The following is an 18,363-nucleotide window of genomic DNA, read 5'->3' as shown; positions in this document are numbered from 1 at the left end:
AACTGTTGATACCAATTTCCTGCCATCTCTGTTGCTAGCTCCTAGCACTAGACTCAGATGATGCCAAGGCTTCACCAGCTTTAAAAAAAATCGGTGACCCTGCAAGTCTGGTCATGTCTGCACTCATCTAAACAAGAGATATTTTTCCTACTATATCTGTCTCCTGTGGATCTGCTCATGGTTCTTAAAATATGCCCTACATGAAATCACCTATTAGCTCATTTAAGACTGATTTTCCCAATAATCCCAATAGCATCTCGTTCTAATATTATCAGCTCACTAATCCATTGTATTTACCATTTTGTTGTGATGTAGCCTGTCTTACAGAACCAAATGTGTTAATCATCTATACTTGCAGATAGGTCATTGAGGAGAGGAAATTGTCTTTTAATATTAAAGTTAAGAGAGGCTTGGCTTATAAGTGCAATATACCTCTTCAATGTATAGCTAGAGATGTCTGACCTTGATTTACAGAGCTTGTCAGTTAACAGGGACGTTTGTTCAGCATTAGGGTTTCTTCCCTATAAATTACAATAAAGGAAATACTGGCTTATAGAAACTGTTGAGACTTTGGATGTTTTATAGCTAGTTCCATAACAAATGAATTACTGCATTAACAAGTACAGGGGCTTAAAATAGAAGCTAGTCAGATTTATTTTGCATATTATTGGACTGAATTAATGGCTTTACATTTATATACTACTGGTATACCAGATTCTGATAAATGCTGATTTTTAAAAAATTAATAACATATGAATAGTATAGAGTAGGTTTATGCCTGTTCTATAATATTAGTGCAACGGTAGTACTACTTCTGGTTGCAACATGAACTCAAATGGTGATAACATCCAAAGTAGAGGTGACAAATAATCATTGCCATTTGTCAGGCTAACTGATTAAAGGGAAGTTGCACTCCTTGGTACATGTGTGAAGGGGTTTCACTACCACTCATCTGTACAAGATTTCCCTAACCATTGCTACCAAAATGAAAGAAAAAGATAAAATAAAAGGCAATAAAATTGCACAAACATGCTCATAAAAGCAAAATACTGCAAATGCTGGAAATATGAAAGATAAAAAGAAAATGCTGGAAACACTCAGCAAGTCTGGCAGCATCAGTGGCAAGAGAAACAGAATTAATGTTTTGAGTCGAATATGACTCTTCTTCAGAAGAAGTCATATTCGACTCGAAACACTAACAAGCTTGTTCAGGTTCAGTTATTGTAAAATCTTTCCTGGAAATTAATTCAAACCTTTCCACAGCAAGAAATGATAGCCAGCAACTACAGTATTTACATGGCTATCACAGCATTGCTCCATATGAAAGTGAAAATTATCTCTTCGGGGAATCTTATTGCTGACTTGCTTACCTTATAAAACTGCCATTGGGGCTCCTGCTAATGGCAGGTAAAGTAAATGCATCACTAATGCGTCAGTGTTACAATCTCTTATCACCCAATATAGCTGGGATAATGACGTTAGCTTTTCAGCATTTACAGGAGATGATACTGCTAATTTAGATCAGGTTACAATCTCTTCCCAGATGCTGCCTAGTCTACTGAGTGTTTCCAGCATTTTCTGTTTTCATGCTGCTTATTTAATAGCAATAAATAGACAAAAAGACCATTTTACTTATCACAAGTACATTTCCGTTAAGAAACATTCTTTGTACTGTGAACTATAAAAGCATAACCTACTTTAACATTTATATTCAAAAATAACACCCTTCTTTCCGAAAAAAATTCTAAATATATATACACATTATGTATTAAAAACTTCAAAGTGCATCACATTTTGTTTTGCCCTACATTGAGCTTGAACCACTTTTCCTTACAGTAACTTTTATAATGGTGGGTTTTGGGTTAAATGTGGTAAGATCAGCACTGTATATAACTGCATTGTTTTGAAAGAATGCTATAACTGTAAGTCAGCGGTTAGTATGAAAGGTCTGTGTATGTGCATGCGTGCGTCTGTACATCCACTGAATGGTTGAAAGTGCATAAGGAACAAAAAAATCCTTGTCAGACTTAACTACGAAGTAACATTTTGCTTGTGCTTTCAGATATTTCACGCACGCTACACAGTAGATATTCTGTGGTACTATCATGTAATGAAACATTATATGCTAAAAGTTACTAACCTGTAATACAAATGTTTTTTATATATAAATCTGATACTGATGTCTCTTAAGGTTCAGGTAAAAGCAAGAATATTACCTTCAGTGAAGTGCAACAAACTGCATGGATTATTTGTACATTTGTGAATAATTATTACTATCATATTCACACATATCATCAGCATTGTAAAAATTTTCTTTATGCATTCATTCTGACCTTTCTCATTTTCTTGCTAGCTACAAAGACCTGGAGTTTCCTTGTGGGTGTAAGTGGAATTTGTACCCGAAATTGAACCTGAAGATGTAACCATTTTGCTGATGTAAGATTATGTTCAAATAAACTCCAAATCTCATTAGGATATGGTGAAACCTAACACGGGTGTAAAACGGGCATAAATCAGCAGAAATTATCATAAGCAACTGGGGCTCAGGCAAACGCTGAACTCAAGCCAGTATATTTTTTCTTTGCGTCTTAAATTTAAAGTTTCAACTCATTTAACCATCATTCATGCATATTAGGCTCAGCATGTTTAAGAGCCTGCAATCTGGGAAGCTTTTCACTTTTTAATTTATGCCATAAAACAGCACAGGTTTACTATTCTAATACCAGCCCTTAAAGAGTTAAATCAGGAGGGCTGATTGTTTTTACTTAGCTTGTACTGTCTTGAGTTTAGAAGATTCATGGGTTATATAAGTGGGGTTTTTTCACTGTCAAGAGGATTCAATAGTGTAGATACAGAAAATCTGGGATGAATTATATGAAGCACAGTGATCCCCACACTCACCCCCGCCTAAATGGTCAGGGTGAACTCGTCTAGAACAACAGCTGCCCCGCAGCCATTTAATAGCCGATTAGCCGTTAATAGGCTGAATGTGGGATTTCCACCCCTGAGGGACATGAAGCCCTGCTTTAGAGAGCTGTTCGAAAATCAGAGGCTGGCAGCTTTCAAGTGCTGGCAACACCGCCATGGCCATTGCCGGTACTGCACTTGGGGCTTGAGGAGGCATGATGCGATGGATCAGAACTTCGTTAAGTGTTTGGGGTCAGGGAGAAGGTGGGTGGAGGGCATGAATTGAGAAACAATGGGAGAAGGGGAACCAGGGGTGGCTGCCTTCAAAGGACCCAAGGTGCCAGTTAAAGAGGGACCCCCACACCTGTCCATCACCAGCCCCTTGCCGGGCAGGCCGCTTGGCATGTACCTCTCCTGCTGCTGGTTTAATCTCAGCATTGGCAGAATGAGGGCCTTAAGAGGGCATTCATTACCCACTTATGGACCTCATTTACCCCACTGGCAGGCAGGCTGGTAAAATTGTAGTGGGGGCAGGGGTAGGCAGGTAGGCAGCGGACAAGCCGCCTGCTGGATTTAACCTGCATCTCTGCCTTCAAACCTGCCAGTGGGGAGTATTAAGTCCAGCCCACTATTTCATCAGGTGGGGGAATCTAGAGCAGGAGGATATAATCTTACAATAAGGACCAGGTCATTTAGCAGTGAGATTAGGAAGCACTTAGTCACACAAAGGATTGTGGAACTCTGGAACTTACACCCTAAAATAGTGGGTCACTTGAAAAGATTGATAGAATTTTATTAGGTAAAGGAATCAGGGATATGGAACGAATGTAGCTGAGGTACAGATTAGCCATGATCTCATAGAATGATGGAATAAGCTTGAAGGGATGAATGGTCAAATCTGTTTCTAGTGTCAAATGCCATTACTACAATTGTGTAGAATTTACAGCACAGAAACAGGCAATTTGGCCCAATCAGCCTATACCAGTGTTCATGCTCTGCATGAGCTTCCTCCCACTCTGCTTCATCTAACCCTATCAACATATCCTATTCCTTTTTCCCTCATTTATTTATCTAGCTTCCCCTTAAATGCATCTATGCTAGTTACCTCAACAACTCCATGTGGTAACATGTTCCACATTCTAACCCTCTTTGGGTAAAGAAGTTTCTCCTGAATTCCTTATTGGATTTATTAGTGACTATCTAATATTTATAACCCCTAGTTTTGGACTCCCCCACAAGTGGGAATATTTTCTCTATGTCTACCCTATAAAATCCTTTTATAATTTTAAGAACCTCTGTCAGGTCACCCCTCAGCCTTCTCTTTACTACAGAAAAGAGCTCCAGCCTGTTAGTCTTTCCTGAGAGTTATAACCTCCCAGTTCTAATATAATGCTTGTAAATGTCTTCCTACAGACCGGTCACCTTCAGGGAACTGTAAGTGAGATTTATGATCCAAATGAGTGAGATGGATTGAAAACCCATTTCACCTTATGAAATTATATATATTTTTAAGAGTGAGACATTTGAAAAAGGTAATATTTTTAGAACAAATTGAGTGAGCTTCATCTCAAATGGTGAAGAGATGATAGTCTTGTATATGTTGCCACTATATAATGAAGTGCAGCTTTTCTGAGACTACAATGCACACATTAAAGGGAGCAGAAAGTACAGAGTAATCTCAGTGAAGGTAAATGTTAAAAAAATACTAAAAATATTACATTTAAAAGACAAACTAAATGACTTCGTTTCCTGATGCGCCTGAAAATCGGGTTTGATGGAAAATTGTAAAATTTCAAGGAGATTTGTGCATATTGTAGTTACAAATGTAACTCACGTCCAAAATTATGCAACCATTTAAGTCATGTAATTTGTTTCCAGAGTATGGGTATATTTGTGTGGGACAGATGTGGAGGAAATTCCTGGCTTAAGTGCATATATTAAATTCAGTATGCTTACGTTTGCCCTATATCTCACCTCAAACAAATCTTTTACCCATAAATATCATCCACTAGTTTGGTGCCATTAATTCCTCGGTACGTGACACGGCTTGGTCGTACCAGAACCCCGTAATTTGGTTTACAAGTAAAATAACGTTTCTCTCCCACAGAACCATCATTTTTTCCTTTTGGTGAGCGCAATTCTAATCCAAGCCATAGACCAGGAGCAAAGTCAGTAGGTCCAATGTATTTAATGGTCGCCATCTCACTGGAGCTGCTCAGTAATACTTGTGACCCTTCCTGTAACTTTACGCTTCTCTCATTGGTGCTTGTGCTGCTCCAGCTTCGTCGTATGACTGTGTTTTTTGACCTGGAAGCAAGAAATAGTGTTGTGAGAAGTAAATCACATGATTCTGATGAACGGAATATATCCAAAACATTCTTCTTGTGATTTTTTTCAAGCTACTGTGCATTTCTAGAGTTTTCTTATTTTTTATCTCAGATTTCTAGCATTTGTGGCTGGATTTATTTGTACAAAATCAAAAGCCAGAATCTTCGGGTCAGCGAGCGGGGGCGGGGCCCGCTCACCAACATTTAAAATGACATGTGGTGACGTTGGGCGTGTGTCCCGACGTCACCGCATGTCATTCAGATCTTCAGTTCGGCAGTTGCGCACCAGAGATGGCTGCAGGCCCACCGAACTGTCAAAGGCCTTTTAAGGCCATTTAAAAACCAATTAAAGTTATTAACTGAGCTGCCTGTCCAACCTTAAGGTTGGCAGGCAGGCGTAGAGCTCAAGTGGCCTTTGCATTTATCATGAAACCTCATCGACGGGCGGGATAAGGTTTCATGTATGGTTTATAAAGTAAATAGAATTTTTTTACTGAAGTTCATTGACATGTCCCAGCTCATGTGACACTGTCACATGAGGGGACGTCTTAATTTTTTTTTCTCTTTATTAAAATTTTTGGAAATCAAACTAATCTGCGCAGGCCCCTACTCAGCCCACCCCCCCACCACACCCCCCATCCGCCTGCACAGGGATCGCTCAGTGCTTCTGGGTGCGCATCACACTGGGCGGGCCTTACTTGGCCTGCCCACACAAAATGGTGGCATGCAGCCGATTGCAGGCAGCGATTGGCTGCGCACCTGCCCGTGCCCGCTCCCACCTAATCCCCCCAACAGGGAGAAAATTTTCCCCATAGTGCTTTAACAAAGATGTTCTATGTAAGACACGAGCCGCAGTGCTCAGCGCTATCTGTGCGGGTGGAGGGAGGAGTGAGAGTAGGGGCCAGCGCTCTTTCATGTATGCGCATGAAAGAGCGCCTCAATCTCCCTAAGGCACGGAATTGCCTCAGGGAGATTGAAGCGCTTTTGAAATAAATAAATAAATAAATAAGTGCTTTGAAAATTTAATTAAACATGTCCCCTCATGTGACTGTGACACATGAGATATTTAAGAAATTTTTTTTACTTAAGTAGTGAAAGCTTTAGGAAACCTCATCCCGCTCATGGATAAGGTTTCCTAAAAAACATGAAGGCTGCTTGGCCTTTTTGCATGCCCGCCAACCTTAAAGTTGGACTGGCAGCATAAACAATTACATTAATTAATTTGTTAATGGTCTTAATAGGCCTCAATTATCGGCGGGCACCTGTTGGCCGAACGAAACATCGCAAGACGGCGTGATGACGTCAGGACGCACACCCAATGTCATCACATGTCAGTTTACATGCCAGCGTGTTGGGCCCACCCCTGCACGCCAACTGAAAAATTCAGGCCTTGAAGATTGAGGGAAGTTCCTGTCTCTGATGATACTGGCTCTATTTTGTCAAAGTTCGATCAAATCCACTGAAAAATAAAAATGACTTTCAAAGCTGTTTCTAATGTTTAGACATTAATTGCTCAATGCTGCACTTTGGTTGCACTCAATTTCAATTTAATTATATTATTCAATTAAAAAACAAATTACTTCCAACAGATATTGTAAGAACTATGGTACAAAACATCTTAAGGATAAAGCAAATTTCATGACTGAAAGGAATAAATTTTAAAGGTTTTCTGTTTCAATTTTTTCCCCTTTTTCCCCAAGATTCCCCCAAATCTGGCTGGCAGAATGGGCTGAAGATTTGCTTCTAGACTGTTAAAAATGCTGCAACAAAACCAACAACACTGCAATATATTAAGTCTAGTGGAATGGCTCTGTTTCTCCTCATGGAAACTGCTTGGGCTCCACCTGGCCGTTTCTCAGGGGTATGACTAGGGTCAGGAAATCACTTTAGTGAGACCTGTTAACGCAGACCTGTATTTTACCACTGCAGAGCATAAACTGTAGTCAGACAAAACACTTAAATTACAAATTTTACTAACATTGGCATTCGTACCTTCAAAATCTTTTAACTAAAATATAATTCAAAGTTATATTTTTCTGCTAATCTAACTAGGTTCTAGTTCAAAAATAAGGGGGCATAATTTGGGTCAGGCTGCAAAACTGGCATGGGGATCACCAGGTGTGATTAACCTATGTTTGTTCATAGCAATGCAGGTAGCACCCAAATTTCGTGTTGCCTGCTCATTTAAAGGATAGTGGCATGCAGCCAGCGCTGAGCACAATGCTGACTGGCTGCATGCCTCAGCAGGTGACCCAAGTTCTTGCAAGGCCAGCATTACTTAAAGATAGTCTGCATTACTTAAAGATGCGGTGCATTCTGGCTGCATCAGGTGCTGGAACTGGTTACAGAAGAATAGAAAGAGGAGTGAAACTGGCACCACAGGCCAGATAGTGTGCTCCAAGGTTCTTTGATACAGCACTGACAGCCTCAGTGCAGAAGGAGAACTGGAGGAGAAAGGTCCTCTTCCCTTAGGGAGGTCAGGAGGCCTGACAGACAGACACTGAAAAGGCAATGGGGAGCAAATTGCTGTCAATGCCTGCAGTGCAGGAAGAAGTTTAATAACTTCACACGAGTGAGCAAGGTCAGTGCATACATCTTCAAATGACTTAATCTTACAAATGAACCGTTAGCATCACACATTGCTCCATTCACCACACTGCTTTACTCACTTAACAGCTGCCTCTATCAAGCATGACTCAGACCTCATCTTTATAGCCTTACCTCACCCTCACCCACTTAACACTACCAGCTTGCACACACTGCCAGCTTTTCATTATGACAGGTGCATCATCCAAACACACTGCACCATACTCACTGACACATTTACCTCTCTCTTGCAGACCGAGGTGGCCCATACCTGGAGACAGCAACATCTGGCAGGGAATAGGCATGGTTGCATGCTCTCAGCCCCATAAAGGAAACTGCGCTGGCCATCATTGGAGCAGCCACAAACAAAGACCTGACCAGTAACATGATTGAAATCATACAGAATGACAGTACACTCTTACCTAATTTACCTTCTCACCAGCTCCCACTTCCTACTTATCCCACAATCTCCTTTGAGTTACAAGCTGCAGATGGAGTAATCATGCATTTCTTGCTTTTCACCCTTTTCATCGCCCCACCCTACCCTTGTGTCTTCATCCTTTCAGATATCAAAGAACTACCACCTGGTCAAACACAGGGTGGTGGAGCATGAAGTCCAAGGCAAGCAGGACACTTTAGAAGAAACACTATCATTCAATTTCAGACTTGCAGCTGCCAACTCAAGTAATGGCACTGCACACACTTTAATAGGTATTATAGGGGTGGAATCTGCACATGGTGAATCACTGTGCACAAGTGACTTACAGCCAGGGGGAGAGGATAATGCAGGTGCCAGCTACCTTGGGTAGGCAAAGTCACACACAAGCTGCTGCAAAGGACTCAGATGAGGACCTTGATAAGCTGGTGTGCAGAAAAACACTGATAGGCATGCACATGGAAAAATGCTTGATGGCAGAAAGCCTAACCTAACTGTCAAGGTGGATGGGGGAGTCCAGCTGCAACTTTGTACTGGAATTTGTATAGAACTTGATGCCCATCCTTTCCAGCAAGCAAGCAGTCACCAACTTCATGAAACACTGCTGGACCCAGTAGTGATGCAGCATCTGGTGGCCGAGGTGTCAGCTCGCACTGAAGCACAAGAAGCTACCCGACATCTGGGTGCTACAGTGAAAGCTCAGACTAGGTCATGAATTATCAGCTTGTTGCAATGCAAGCCCAAAGTGGTGGCATGCAGGCTCAGACTGCTGTAGATAACACTTTTTAGAGGGATCCAGCAATTTGTGCTCCAGCAGATTAATAGGATTGCTGAGGCACTACCCCAGAGCAAAGGCAGTGGCTCCATGGAGCACAAATCTTTCTCAGCATTCGGGCTCCCACCACTGCGTCTCCACCAGTTTCCCCACTGTTGCCTGTCAGCCAACCAGTCCAGACTGCTGCCACCAAGACTGTGGTTGTGCAGTCCAAAACCAAGCCTTCTAGTCTGCTCAAGGCCTGCTGCAAGCCCATCTGTAACCTCCCCCACTGAAATACAGCAACCTTCCACCAGCCACGCTGCAGTCACTGAGATAGCATTGCATTGGAAGACTAAGCCAGGCAAAAGCACCTGCAAGACACTAAAGAATGCTCAATGTCACGACTCATTGGGGATAGTGCACTGTAATATCAAGCCCCACTGTTCCCTGAGCCGTGACAAATATGAAAAGTTTTACCAAACCATAAGATTGCCCCAATTCTACCAAACTGTTTAATTTAGGTTAACAGAATATGAGCACCAGGTTTGTAAACTTAATAAGTAAATATCTGTTTATTGAATAAATTGTCTTTAACTAGAGACAAAGGAAAGAAATATGAACCGCTAACTTCTAACTCACTAACTTAAACTTTACCCCTTCTTAAGCCCCAAAACCAAACACACACACACACACACACAAACATACAAAAACAAGATTTTAAGGGTGAGATAAAACAGTTCAATAGCACCAATCTGAAGTACAGGATTAGATAGGTTGATTTTGATTGATGTCTTCCAAATTCCTTGTAGTTTCTTGTTGATGACATGAGGCGGTCTCCCAGCACTTGCAGTCTGTGGTTCGTTGGTTCAAAAACTTGCTTTCAATGTCTCTACTGATGATTTTTCCCCTTTTCCTCTTGACAGGGGTTTTCAGAGAAAGCAGGTTACAGAGATGTGAGCAATAGCCAGCTAGCTATTATGGCAGCATTGCTGGAATCTTACAAAAATAGGAGAGAGAGGTTTCAGGTCTTCTCTCTTTGCAGGCTAGGAGCTGTTCTGCCTGCACTGTTACCACACAAAACCCTGGTCACCTGGTCAGGAGCTAATTAAAATGCTGTCATTAGGCAGTTCCCCCTAGTCTAGTACTACTTTCTGGCACCATCCTGTTCTCTTATGGCACTCTATGTTCCAGGATAGCAACTTGTAGATATTCCTCATCCTGTTCCAGTGAACACGTTTTTCAACTGCAGCCATGGTAGTTTTTTAAAGTCATAGTCCAATTTTTAAAGCCAGTGTCCAAGAAAAATAAAAAATAGGTTCTTTACATCAAGGATAATCAGTTAACTTTTGTATGGAATATACTTGATTTATTGGGAAAAGTTTGTTTGGAATGATTGTTAAAAGATGGCTTGTATTTCAGCATTTTGGCTCTTTCTCTTCCTCCTCTTGTTCCTGAGCTGCTTGGTGAATCCCTGGTGGGCAAGGGCAGTGATCTCATGATGGCAAGCCCATGCAGAACAAAGCAAACCACGACAAACTGGGACATATGCTTCAGCAGAACAGTTCAGGCAGTGGAACCATTGCTGAGTGTGATTTGTTTTATTGTTTTATTGCTGAGCACCCCAGTGGTTTGCTCTGTGTTTTGTGTGGCAGCCTGGTTCTTACTGTATGCCTGCTGGCCACATGTGGTTGGGTTGTGAAGCAGAATGAGCCAGGTATTAAGCAGATAGACCTGGTCATCCAGCAGCCACTCTGGTTTGATGTGGTGGTTCAAATACTGAAGGAGCAACAGCCTGGTTCAGAATAAAAGTATCATGATTGCTGTTAAGTTAGCAGGCATTCAACATGCCAAGCATGGCTGCACATCACCTGCACATTCAGCAAGTGGTAACCTTTGCAGTGCAGCACATCTCAGCAATTAGCTACTTTTGAGCAGTTGATCTCACCCTACACCATGGGGATGTCCACTATCTGGCTATCTGGCAAAGCCACGTGCATAGTCCACCTGCTTCTGTAGTCAGAGAGAGCACAATGAACTCCCACAGCATCTGTCATGTCTCTTATGCAGCAGTGGACGTTTAATAGGGAGATGTTACAGAGGTCACAAGCTCTAGCCTGGAAGGATGCCAACACGAAGGAGGTCTGGGCCACCGTCACCTTCACAGCCATTGGCTGTGCCGTTCTTGCCCTACTTTGAGGCTGCAGACCCGCTTGCAAGAAGTGGCAGAGTTCTGTGAGCAATTTCCTCCTAAAGCACAGATGAGGTACACACCACTCCTGGCTTAAGCTGAAGTAAGAGAAATGTTTCCGGAAGATCCCAGGCAGATGAGGCCTCCTGTTGAGAGCCCTTTTCCCCATTCTCCTCCTCCCTCTTTTAGCAGCTTGTCCTCTTCTTTGCTGCCTCTGATCCATCTCCCTTTCATGCTGCAACCCAAGGGGGATTGCAACTATAGCACCCAGGACTAGGGGCAAATGGGCTGCTAGAACCCTTGAAGTCAGACCAAAGCCTTGAAAAGGGAATTGAACAAGCACCTACGGAAAAAAGTTTTGCAGGTCTACATGGAAAGAACAGGGGAGTGGGGCTAGCTACATTTCATGTGTCAAGGGAGCAACAGGCTCGCTCGGCCAAATGGCATACTTCTGTACTGCAATCACTCTGATTCTCAAGATGTAGGACATTCCCTGTCGACTTCACTAACATAACAAAACTGCAAACCAGCAAGCACTTCTACAAACTCAGACAGAGCCAGCAGGTATTAATCAGCAATTAACCTGAGAGTGGTTGGTGATTCCTTTAAGTCATGCTTGTAGGGGTTACATCCTACTGCTGGCTTGGCCTAAATAGCCAAGTGGTTATGGTACTAGGCTTGATAACCCCAAGATCAAGAGTTCAAATCTCACAATGGCAAACTATGAAATAATGTAACTTCATTTGAAAACAGATGGAAATGTGTTTGTACTCGAAAGAGTTACATCCTACTGCTGACCACATGTTCAGCTGTGCACATTTGAGAGGACATTAGATGGAGCAGTGAAAACAAAAATGGCAAAGCTGGCATCAAAGCAGCAATATACGCTGACTGATGTTGCATCTGCCAACTCTGCATACTTCTGATGCACATTCCTAATCTTCATGCAAATACAAAAATCACCAAGATGGCATTTGACACTAGCCATACCAAAAGTGTGTACGTAGTGGACATGTCATTTTGATATCAAAACAGTACCTGTAACACCAAAACCAAGGGCGCAATGGAGTCCAATTTTGCAGCCAAAGTTTTCATATATCAAGTCCATTTCTCGAATGTCATTCTTTCCACCAGCATAAGCTTGTAAAAGGTTTGCATAAAATAGCTTCAGTAAAATATATTATTAAATGCACCCTATAACTAGCTTCCTGTTGCTTCCTGTCTTTTTTTGTTTTGGGGCACTCCAAGAAAAGTAAAATGTCAGGGCATTAAGGCACTATTAACTGTTGTACTTTTTAATTATACTTATTAAAGTATCTTGAATACTGTTAAAATAGTGCAGGCTGAGATGACAATTTAATAGTCACTTTGTAGACTATTTGCTGACGGCTGTTCTAAACTTTACTGGCAGTGCTGTAAAGTAAATGAGGTTGGAGAGTGGTTTTGATAGCATGGTCCACATTTATTTGTTTCATAAATGACCCCAATTAAATTATGGTAAAAAAAATTCATTCCTGTTGGTATACTAACAACAGTGGACTATGCAGTTAGTTCCACATGTATGGTATGGTCTTGTCACCAGCGTTGAGAGGCTTGCTGCTTTGTAAAGTAGTGCTGAGTAATGAGATCAATATTTGTTCATGAGCAACTACAGAAATAAAGCCACTATTTGCTTCACCATCAAAAATTTGATGGCATTTCTACGACATAGCCTTGTATGCTGTTAAAAACCAATAAAACAAATCACACCCAGCTGGAGGCACTGCACCATCTAAAGGTCCTTTCATTTTCTCCAATATTATAATCCTACAGTTTCATTACCATTTGGCTTCTTCAAAGAAATAAAATGCATACAAAATACATCATTGATATTGATAGTGGTATTGGTATTGATAGTATTCATCTGTTAGATGGCAGCAAACCTCACTTAACAAAAACCATTACAGATTTTTCATAAAAATATCAAACAGTGTAAGCCTCATTACAGACACTGCATGGAGTCTAGATTGCCAACTATTTGTCCACCATCAAACATTCATCACTTGCAATATATTCTGAAACATCAATGCCCTATCCCACCATTTAAACGTGCATTTGTGTAGTGCCTTTAACATAATAAAACATCTCAAAGCACTTCACAGGAGCATTATTAGACAAAAATATGACACTGACCATAAGGAAATATTAGGACAGATGACTAAAAGCTTGATTGAGGAATTAGATTTTAAGGAGCATCTTAAAAGAGGAAAGAAAGGGAAGTTTTAGGGAGTGCCAAAAGGTTCCATCCTAGGTTCCTACTATTTCTTATCAACGTTCCACATTCAATGCAACATATTTACAGATATTAGAGGGAGGGTGATAGAATAGTGGGGATGTTACTGGACTAGTAATCCGGAAGCCCAGACTAATGCTCCAAAGACATGAGTGGAATCCCACAATGGTTGCTGGGACAATTTAAATTCAATTAGTGAATTAATTAATTCATTAAATGGAACAAAAAGTGAGTCTCAGTAATCATGATCATAGATTGTCATAAAAATCCACCTGGTTTGCTAAGGTTCTTCAGGGAAGGAAATTTGCTCTCTTTATGTGGTCTGATCTACATGTGATTTCAGACCCAAAGCAATGTGGTTGACTCTTAACTGCCCTCTTAAATGGCTTAGTTGTATCAAAAGGCTACAGAAAAGTTAAATAAGTATGAAAATGGACGGACCACCTGGCATCAACCTAGGCACCAGAAACGACAAAGGCACATCCTGCTGGTTGACCCTGCAAAGCCCTCCTCAGTAACATCTGGGAATGTGCTAAAATTGGGAGAGCTGTCCCATAGTCCAGTCAAGCAACACACTGACATAGCCATACTTTCAGAATCATGCCTTAAAATGTTGCAAACTCCTCCATCACCATCTCTCGGTATGTCCTGCCCCCCTCCAGGGGGCAAATCTATCAGAGATGGCAACACAGTGGTATACAGTAAGGAATGAGTGGCCCTGGAAATCCTCCAGCATCTGAACAAACATGGGCGAGGAAGCACCTACTTCCCTCTCTCAATTGATGAATCATTACTCTTCCATGTTGAACACCACTTGAAAGAAGCACTGAGGCTAGCAAGTGCACAGGTGTACTCTGGGTAGGGGACGTCAATGTCCATCACCAAGAGTGTTTCAGTAGCCCTCCTGAGTGAGCTGGCTGAGTCCTGAATGACATATCTGTCAGATGAGCCTGACACAGGTGGCGAGAGAAACAAAAAGAGGGAAAAACTCTCAATTCACAAATTTAACTGTCACAGATGCATCTGTTCATGACAGTATTGGTTGGAGAATCCACCACATGGTCCTTGTGGACACTAAGCCCCATCTTCACACTGAGAACATCCTCCATTGTGTTATGAGGTACAATCACCATGTAAAATTGGATAGATTTAGAGCAGATCCAGCAGCTCAAAACTGGGCATCCATAAAGCACCAGAGGCCATCAATAACAGCAGGATTGCATTTAACAACAGTACGTAATCTCAAGGCCTATCATATCCCTCATTCTACCATTACCATCAAGCCATCAATTCAATCCAATCCTGGTTGAATTAGGAGTGCAGGGGAGTATGCCAGGAACAGCACCAGGCATTCCTAGAAATGAGGCAGCCACCTGGCAAAGCTACAACACAGGAATGCATTTGTGCTAAATGTGGAAGCAGCGTGTTATGGAGAGCAAAGCAATTCCACAAACCAGTGGATCAGATCAAAGTTCTTCAGTCCTGCTACATGCAGTAGTGAATGGTGGTGGACAATTAAACAACTGTTTGGAGCAGGAGGCTCCAAAACACATCCCCAGTGAAGGGAGAGCCCAGCACATCAGTGCAAAAGACAAGGCTGAAGCATTTGTAACCACCTTCAGCCAGAAGTGCTGAGTGGATGAGCCATCTCGATCTCTTCCTGAGCCTCCAGAAATAGAGATGACAGTACTCAACCAATTCCACGTGATATCAAGAACGCACTGGATACAGCAAAGGCTACGGCCCTGACAACATTCAGGCTGTAGTACTGTAGTTGTGCTCCTGGCCAAACTGTTCCAATACAGCTACAACACTGGCAACTACCTGACAATATGGAAGTTGTCCAGGCATGTCCAATCTATAAAAAGCAGGACAAATCCGATCTGGCCAATTACTGTCCCATCAGTCTTCTCTCAATTATTAGAAAAGTTTGCAGTGAGGAGCAAACAGCACTGAGCAGGGTTTGTGCAATGAGCAGCAAGGCACTCGGAGCCAGTGACAGCTCAATCTGGCCCAGCCTTCTAGACGGACATAGACTCCTGGCATCACCTGAGCCTGAAGGAAGTCACATGCAATTAAAGTTTCCGCTTTTACTTCAAATATCATTAATGGAAGATGCCATCGACTGTGCTATCAAGCAGCACTTGCTCAGCAATAACATGCCCACTGATTCTCAGCAAGGCAACTTGGACTCCAGACCTCATTACAGCCTTGGCAAAAACCTGGACAAGAGAGCTGAATTCTAGAGGTGAGGTGAGAGTGACGGTCCTGGTCATCAAAGCAGCATTTGACCAAGTGTGGCATTAAGGAGCCCCAGCAAAACTGATGTCAATGGCAATCAAGGTGAAAATGCTACACTGATTGGAGTCATATAAGTGCACTTAAATGATGCCAAGGCTTAGTCCGTCCCCATTGGCGTTGGGTGTCATAGCATGCGTGAATGGACATTATGGTGAGAAGGCCAAAAATTGGTTTCATGATGCTGTGAGACCAGTTTGCGATTGTCTGCTCCATCCCATCAATGGCAGACCGCCTTTCTCACCGTTGCAGGTTGGGAATGTTATTTTAATACATCTGCATATAATTATAAGCCCTGCTCGCTGGAATCATCGCCCCACTCTGAATCATCCAGGCACATTGGCAGGAAAACACACTGGCCCAGGGTATGTCTTGACAAGTATGACATGCAGAAGTCAGGACTTACTGTAAGGGCCTTACTAGTGGACATCCGAGGAGCAGAAGATGCTGGAGTCCTACAGCAACTGGATCCTGGAAGAAGACATGCATCGCAAGCTGGGTGGATTTTCATGGGCATGGCTCTGCTGCGAAGCAGCTCACAGCAGGTAGAAGGTCACCGTTGATGTCTGGGGTCTGCTTCAGGACATCAGGGTCTTTCCAGTGGCTGCTAAGGATTATTGTCAAGTGGGTGGAGAAGGAGGTCTAGGTTTGACTGGAAAAGGAAGGGGTACCGGCAGGGGGTGGATTGGTGAGTTTGGGAGGGAAGGAATGATGGTGTCAAAGGGGGATGAGGTTGGGAGGAGAGGAGGGCGTAACAGGGAGAATGTGGCAACTGAGGAGGTAGGTGTGATGGGGGGGAAAAGGTGGATGAGGAAGGAGGAGTATAGAGGGGAGAATGAGTCCGGAGAGGTGGGGGGGAGGTAGGAGCCCAGAGGGGGCACGAAGGAGTCCAGAGGGGTGGGAGGAAGGAGTCGGGGAGGGGATGGAGGAAGGAGCCCAGGGGGAATGTCCAGGTGATTGTGCAAGGCAGGAGTCTGTGGAGTTGATGACTACCTCCTGCAGAGCGAATTGAGGGTGGATGTGGTAGGATGGAATGGTGAGCATGAGAGAGGGCAGAGTGAGCAGTAGGGTGGGAAGGTGAAGGTGTGACGGTAGTGGTAGAAAGGATGCGAAGGATGATCAGAGGCAGACATGGACCCTGAGGGTGGGAAGGAGGAAGTTGGGGAGATCAAGATGGATGGGGGGGGCAGTGGGCTTCTCAGGAAGATAGGGAATGTGCACGTTCACCTAGGTTGAAAAAGGTTCTTGTTGGTAGGTGACGGTGGGGAGGTGGACGGTGATGCCAGAGGGGTCAACAGTGACGGGGAGAGGATATGGGTGACTGGGGGAGGGAAAAGGACAAAGGAGCTAAAAACATATTTTACAATCACCATGCTTCTGAAATCAAAAATGAGAGGAGCCTCATGTTGGGCGGGCACAAGTGCTGCATGGGATTGCGATCAGTGGGTGGGCGGAAATGCAGTTCACCTCAGGTGGACAACTGAAAGACAACCCGAGCAGACAGCATTGAAAATGCTTAGGACATTGAGATGAATGTGATGGAGGAAGGCTCCATGTGCATTGGACAATGCTTGCTTGAGGCTCTGAAAGGCCCTGCTACACATACACATTTCTCCCTCCAAAATCACTCCTGGTTCAGCTGCATGCAGCGGCACTGCTATTGTGGGGGGATGTAGGGGGAGGACTCAGGAAGCATGTAAATAAAGCTAAAAGACACCATTACACATTACTCAGTGAAAGTGAATATATTTTCAGATTATAAAGTAACAAAACGTGTTCACCCGTGCAACCACTTGTGATCAGAAATTCTTAACTTTTCTTGGTCTACCACTTCTTCTAGTTCCTGCCCTGACAACTGCATCAGGGATGGAGACAGCCTGTGCTTGTGGTTGGCCCTGTTGCCTCTGATGACATTGGTGTGTGTCCTCTGGAGAGCTGAGGCCTTCAGGGCCCCGGCCTGCTTCGGCTGTCCTCCTGCTCTCTGTGGTGACGGAGGACGGGGTTGAGAGGGGGCACAGGAAAAGGGGACTGGAAGGCAGAGAGCAGCCTCTCTGAGATTCCTGAGTGGGTGTCCAGTTCCCAGCCGTGTCCAACTGCCGCACCTCCTCCCTTCGGGTGCCTGAGGGCCCCAGTGTGACCCCTTGAGGGGAAGGAGCACCTGGAGGGATGGCAAGGTGCCCTGTTTTGCTCGTGCATTTCTACTGCAGGAACCACTCATGGATGTCACAATGGAGTGCAGGTCTGTGCGCATATCCGCATTCTGCTGGACGATGGTCTTCATGGCGTCCGCCATCCATCCCATGGAGACCTCCATACGTGTACATGTGGGCACCATTTCATCAAGTGGGTGCACTCCTCCAACTTGCATGCCACTCTCTTGAGGGCTTTCAACAGTTCCAAAATGATGTTCCCTGCCTTCTGCTGACTCTCCACGATGATTTGGAAGGCCGAATCCGGAGGCTCGCCATCTGACTTGGGTGCCTCTTCACAGGTGCCTCTTCCGCAGCAGTCCTCAGAGTGCCAAGAAACTTGGCTGAACCTGCCTCCTCCTACTGCGGACAAGTGACTGTGTGGTGATCACCAGATTGTGAA

General features: G+C 43.5%; 1 protein-coding gene across 4 annotated transcripts in view; it reads right to left on the bottom strand.

Moving 5' to 3' along the window:
• Positions 1-630: 630 nt before the first annotated feature.
• The window catches only part of LOC121289819 (CAP-Gly domain-containing linker protein 4-like), a 362,767-nt gene continuing 345,034 nt past the window's right edge, over positions 631-18,363 (bottom strand). For all 4 annotated transcript variants that reach the window (XM_041209695.1, XM_041209713.1, XM_041209704.1 and 1 more), the window contains one exon: positions 631-5,214. In XM_041209695.1, coding sequence (XP_041065629.1) covers positions 4,896-5,214 — 319 coding nt within the window. In that variant the 3' untranslated portion in view covers positions 631-4,895. The remainder of the gene's footprint in view (positions 5,215-18,363) is intronic.

This window comes from Carcharodon carcharias, chromosome 2 (genome assembly GCF_017639515.1).
Source record: "Carcharodon carcharias isolate sCarCar2 chromosome 2, sCarCar2.pri, whole genome shotgun sequence".
Taxonomy (NCBI): domain Eukaryota; kingdom Metazoa; phylum Chordata; class Chondrichthyes; order Lamniformes; family Lamnidae; genus Carcharodon; species Carcharodon carcharias.
This window is presented reverse-complemented; position numbering and strand designations above follow the sequence as displayed.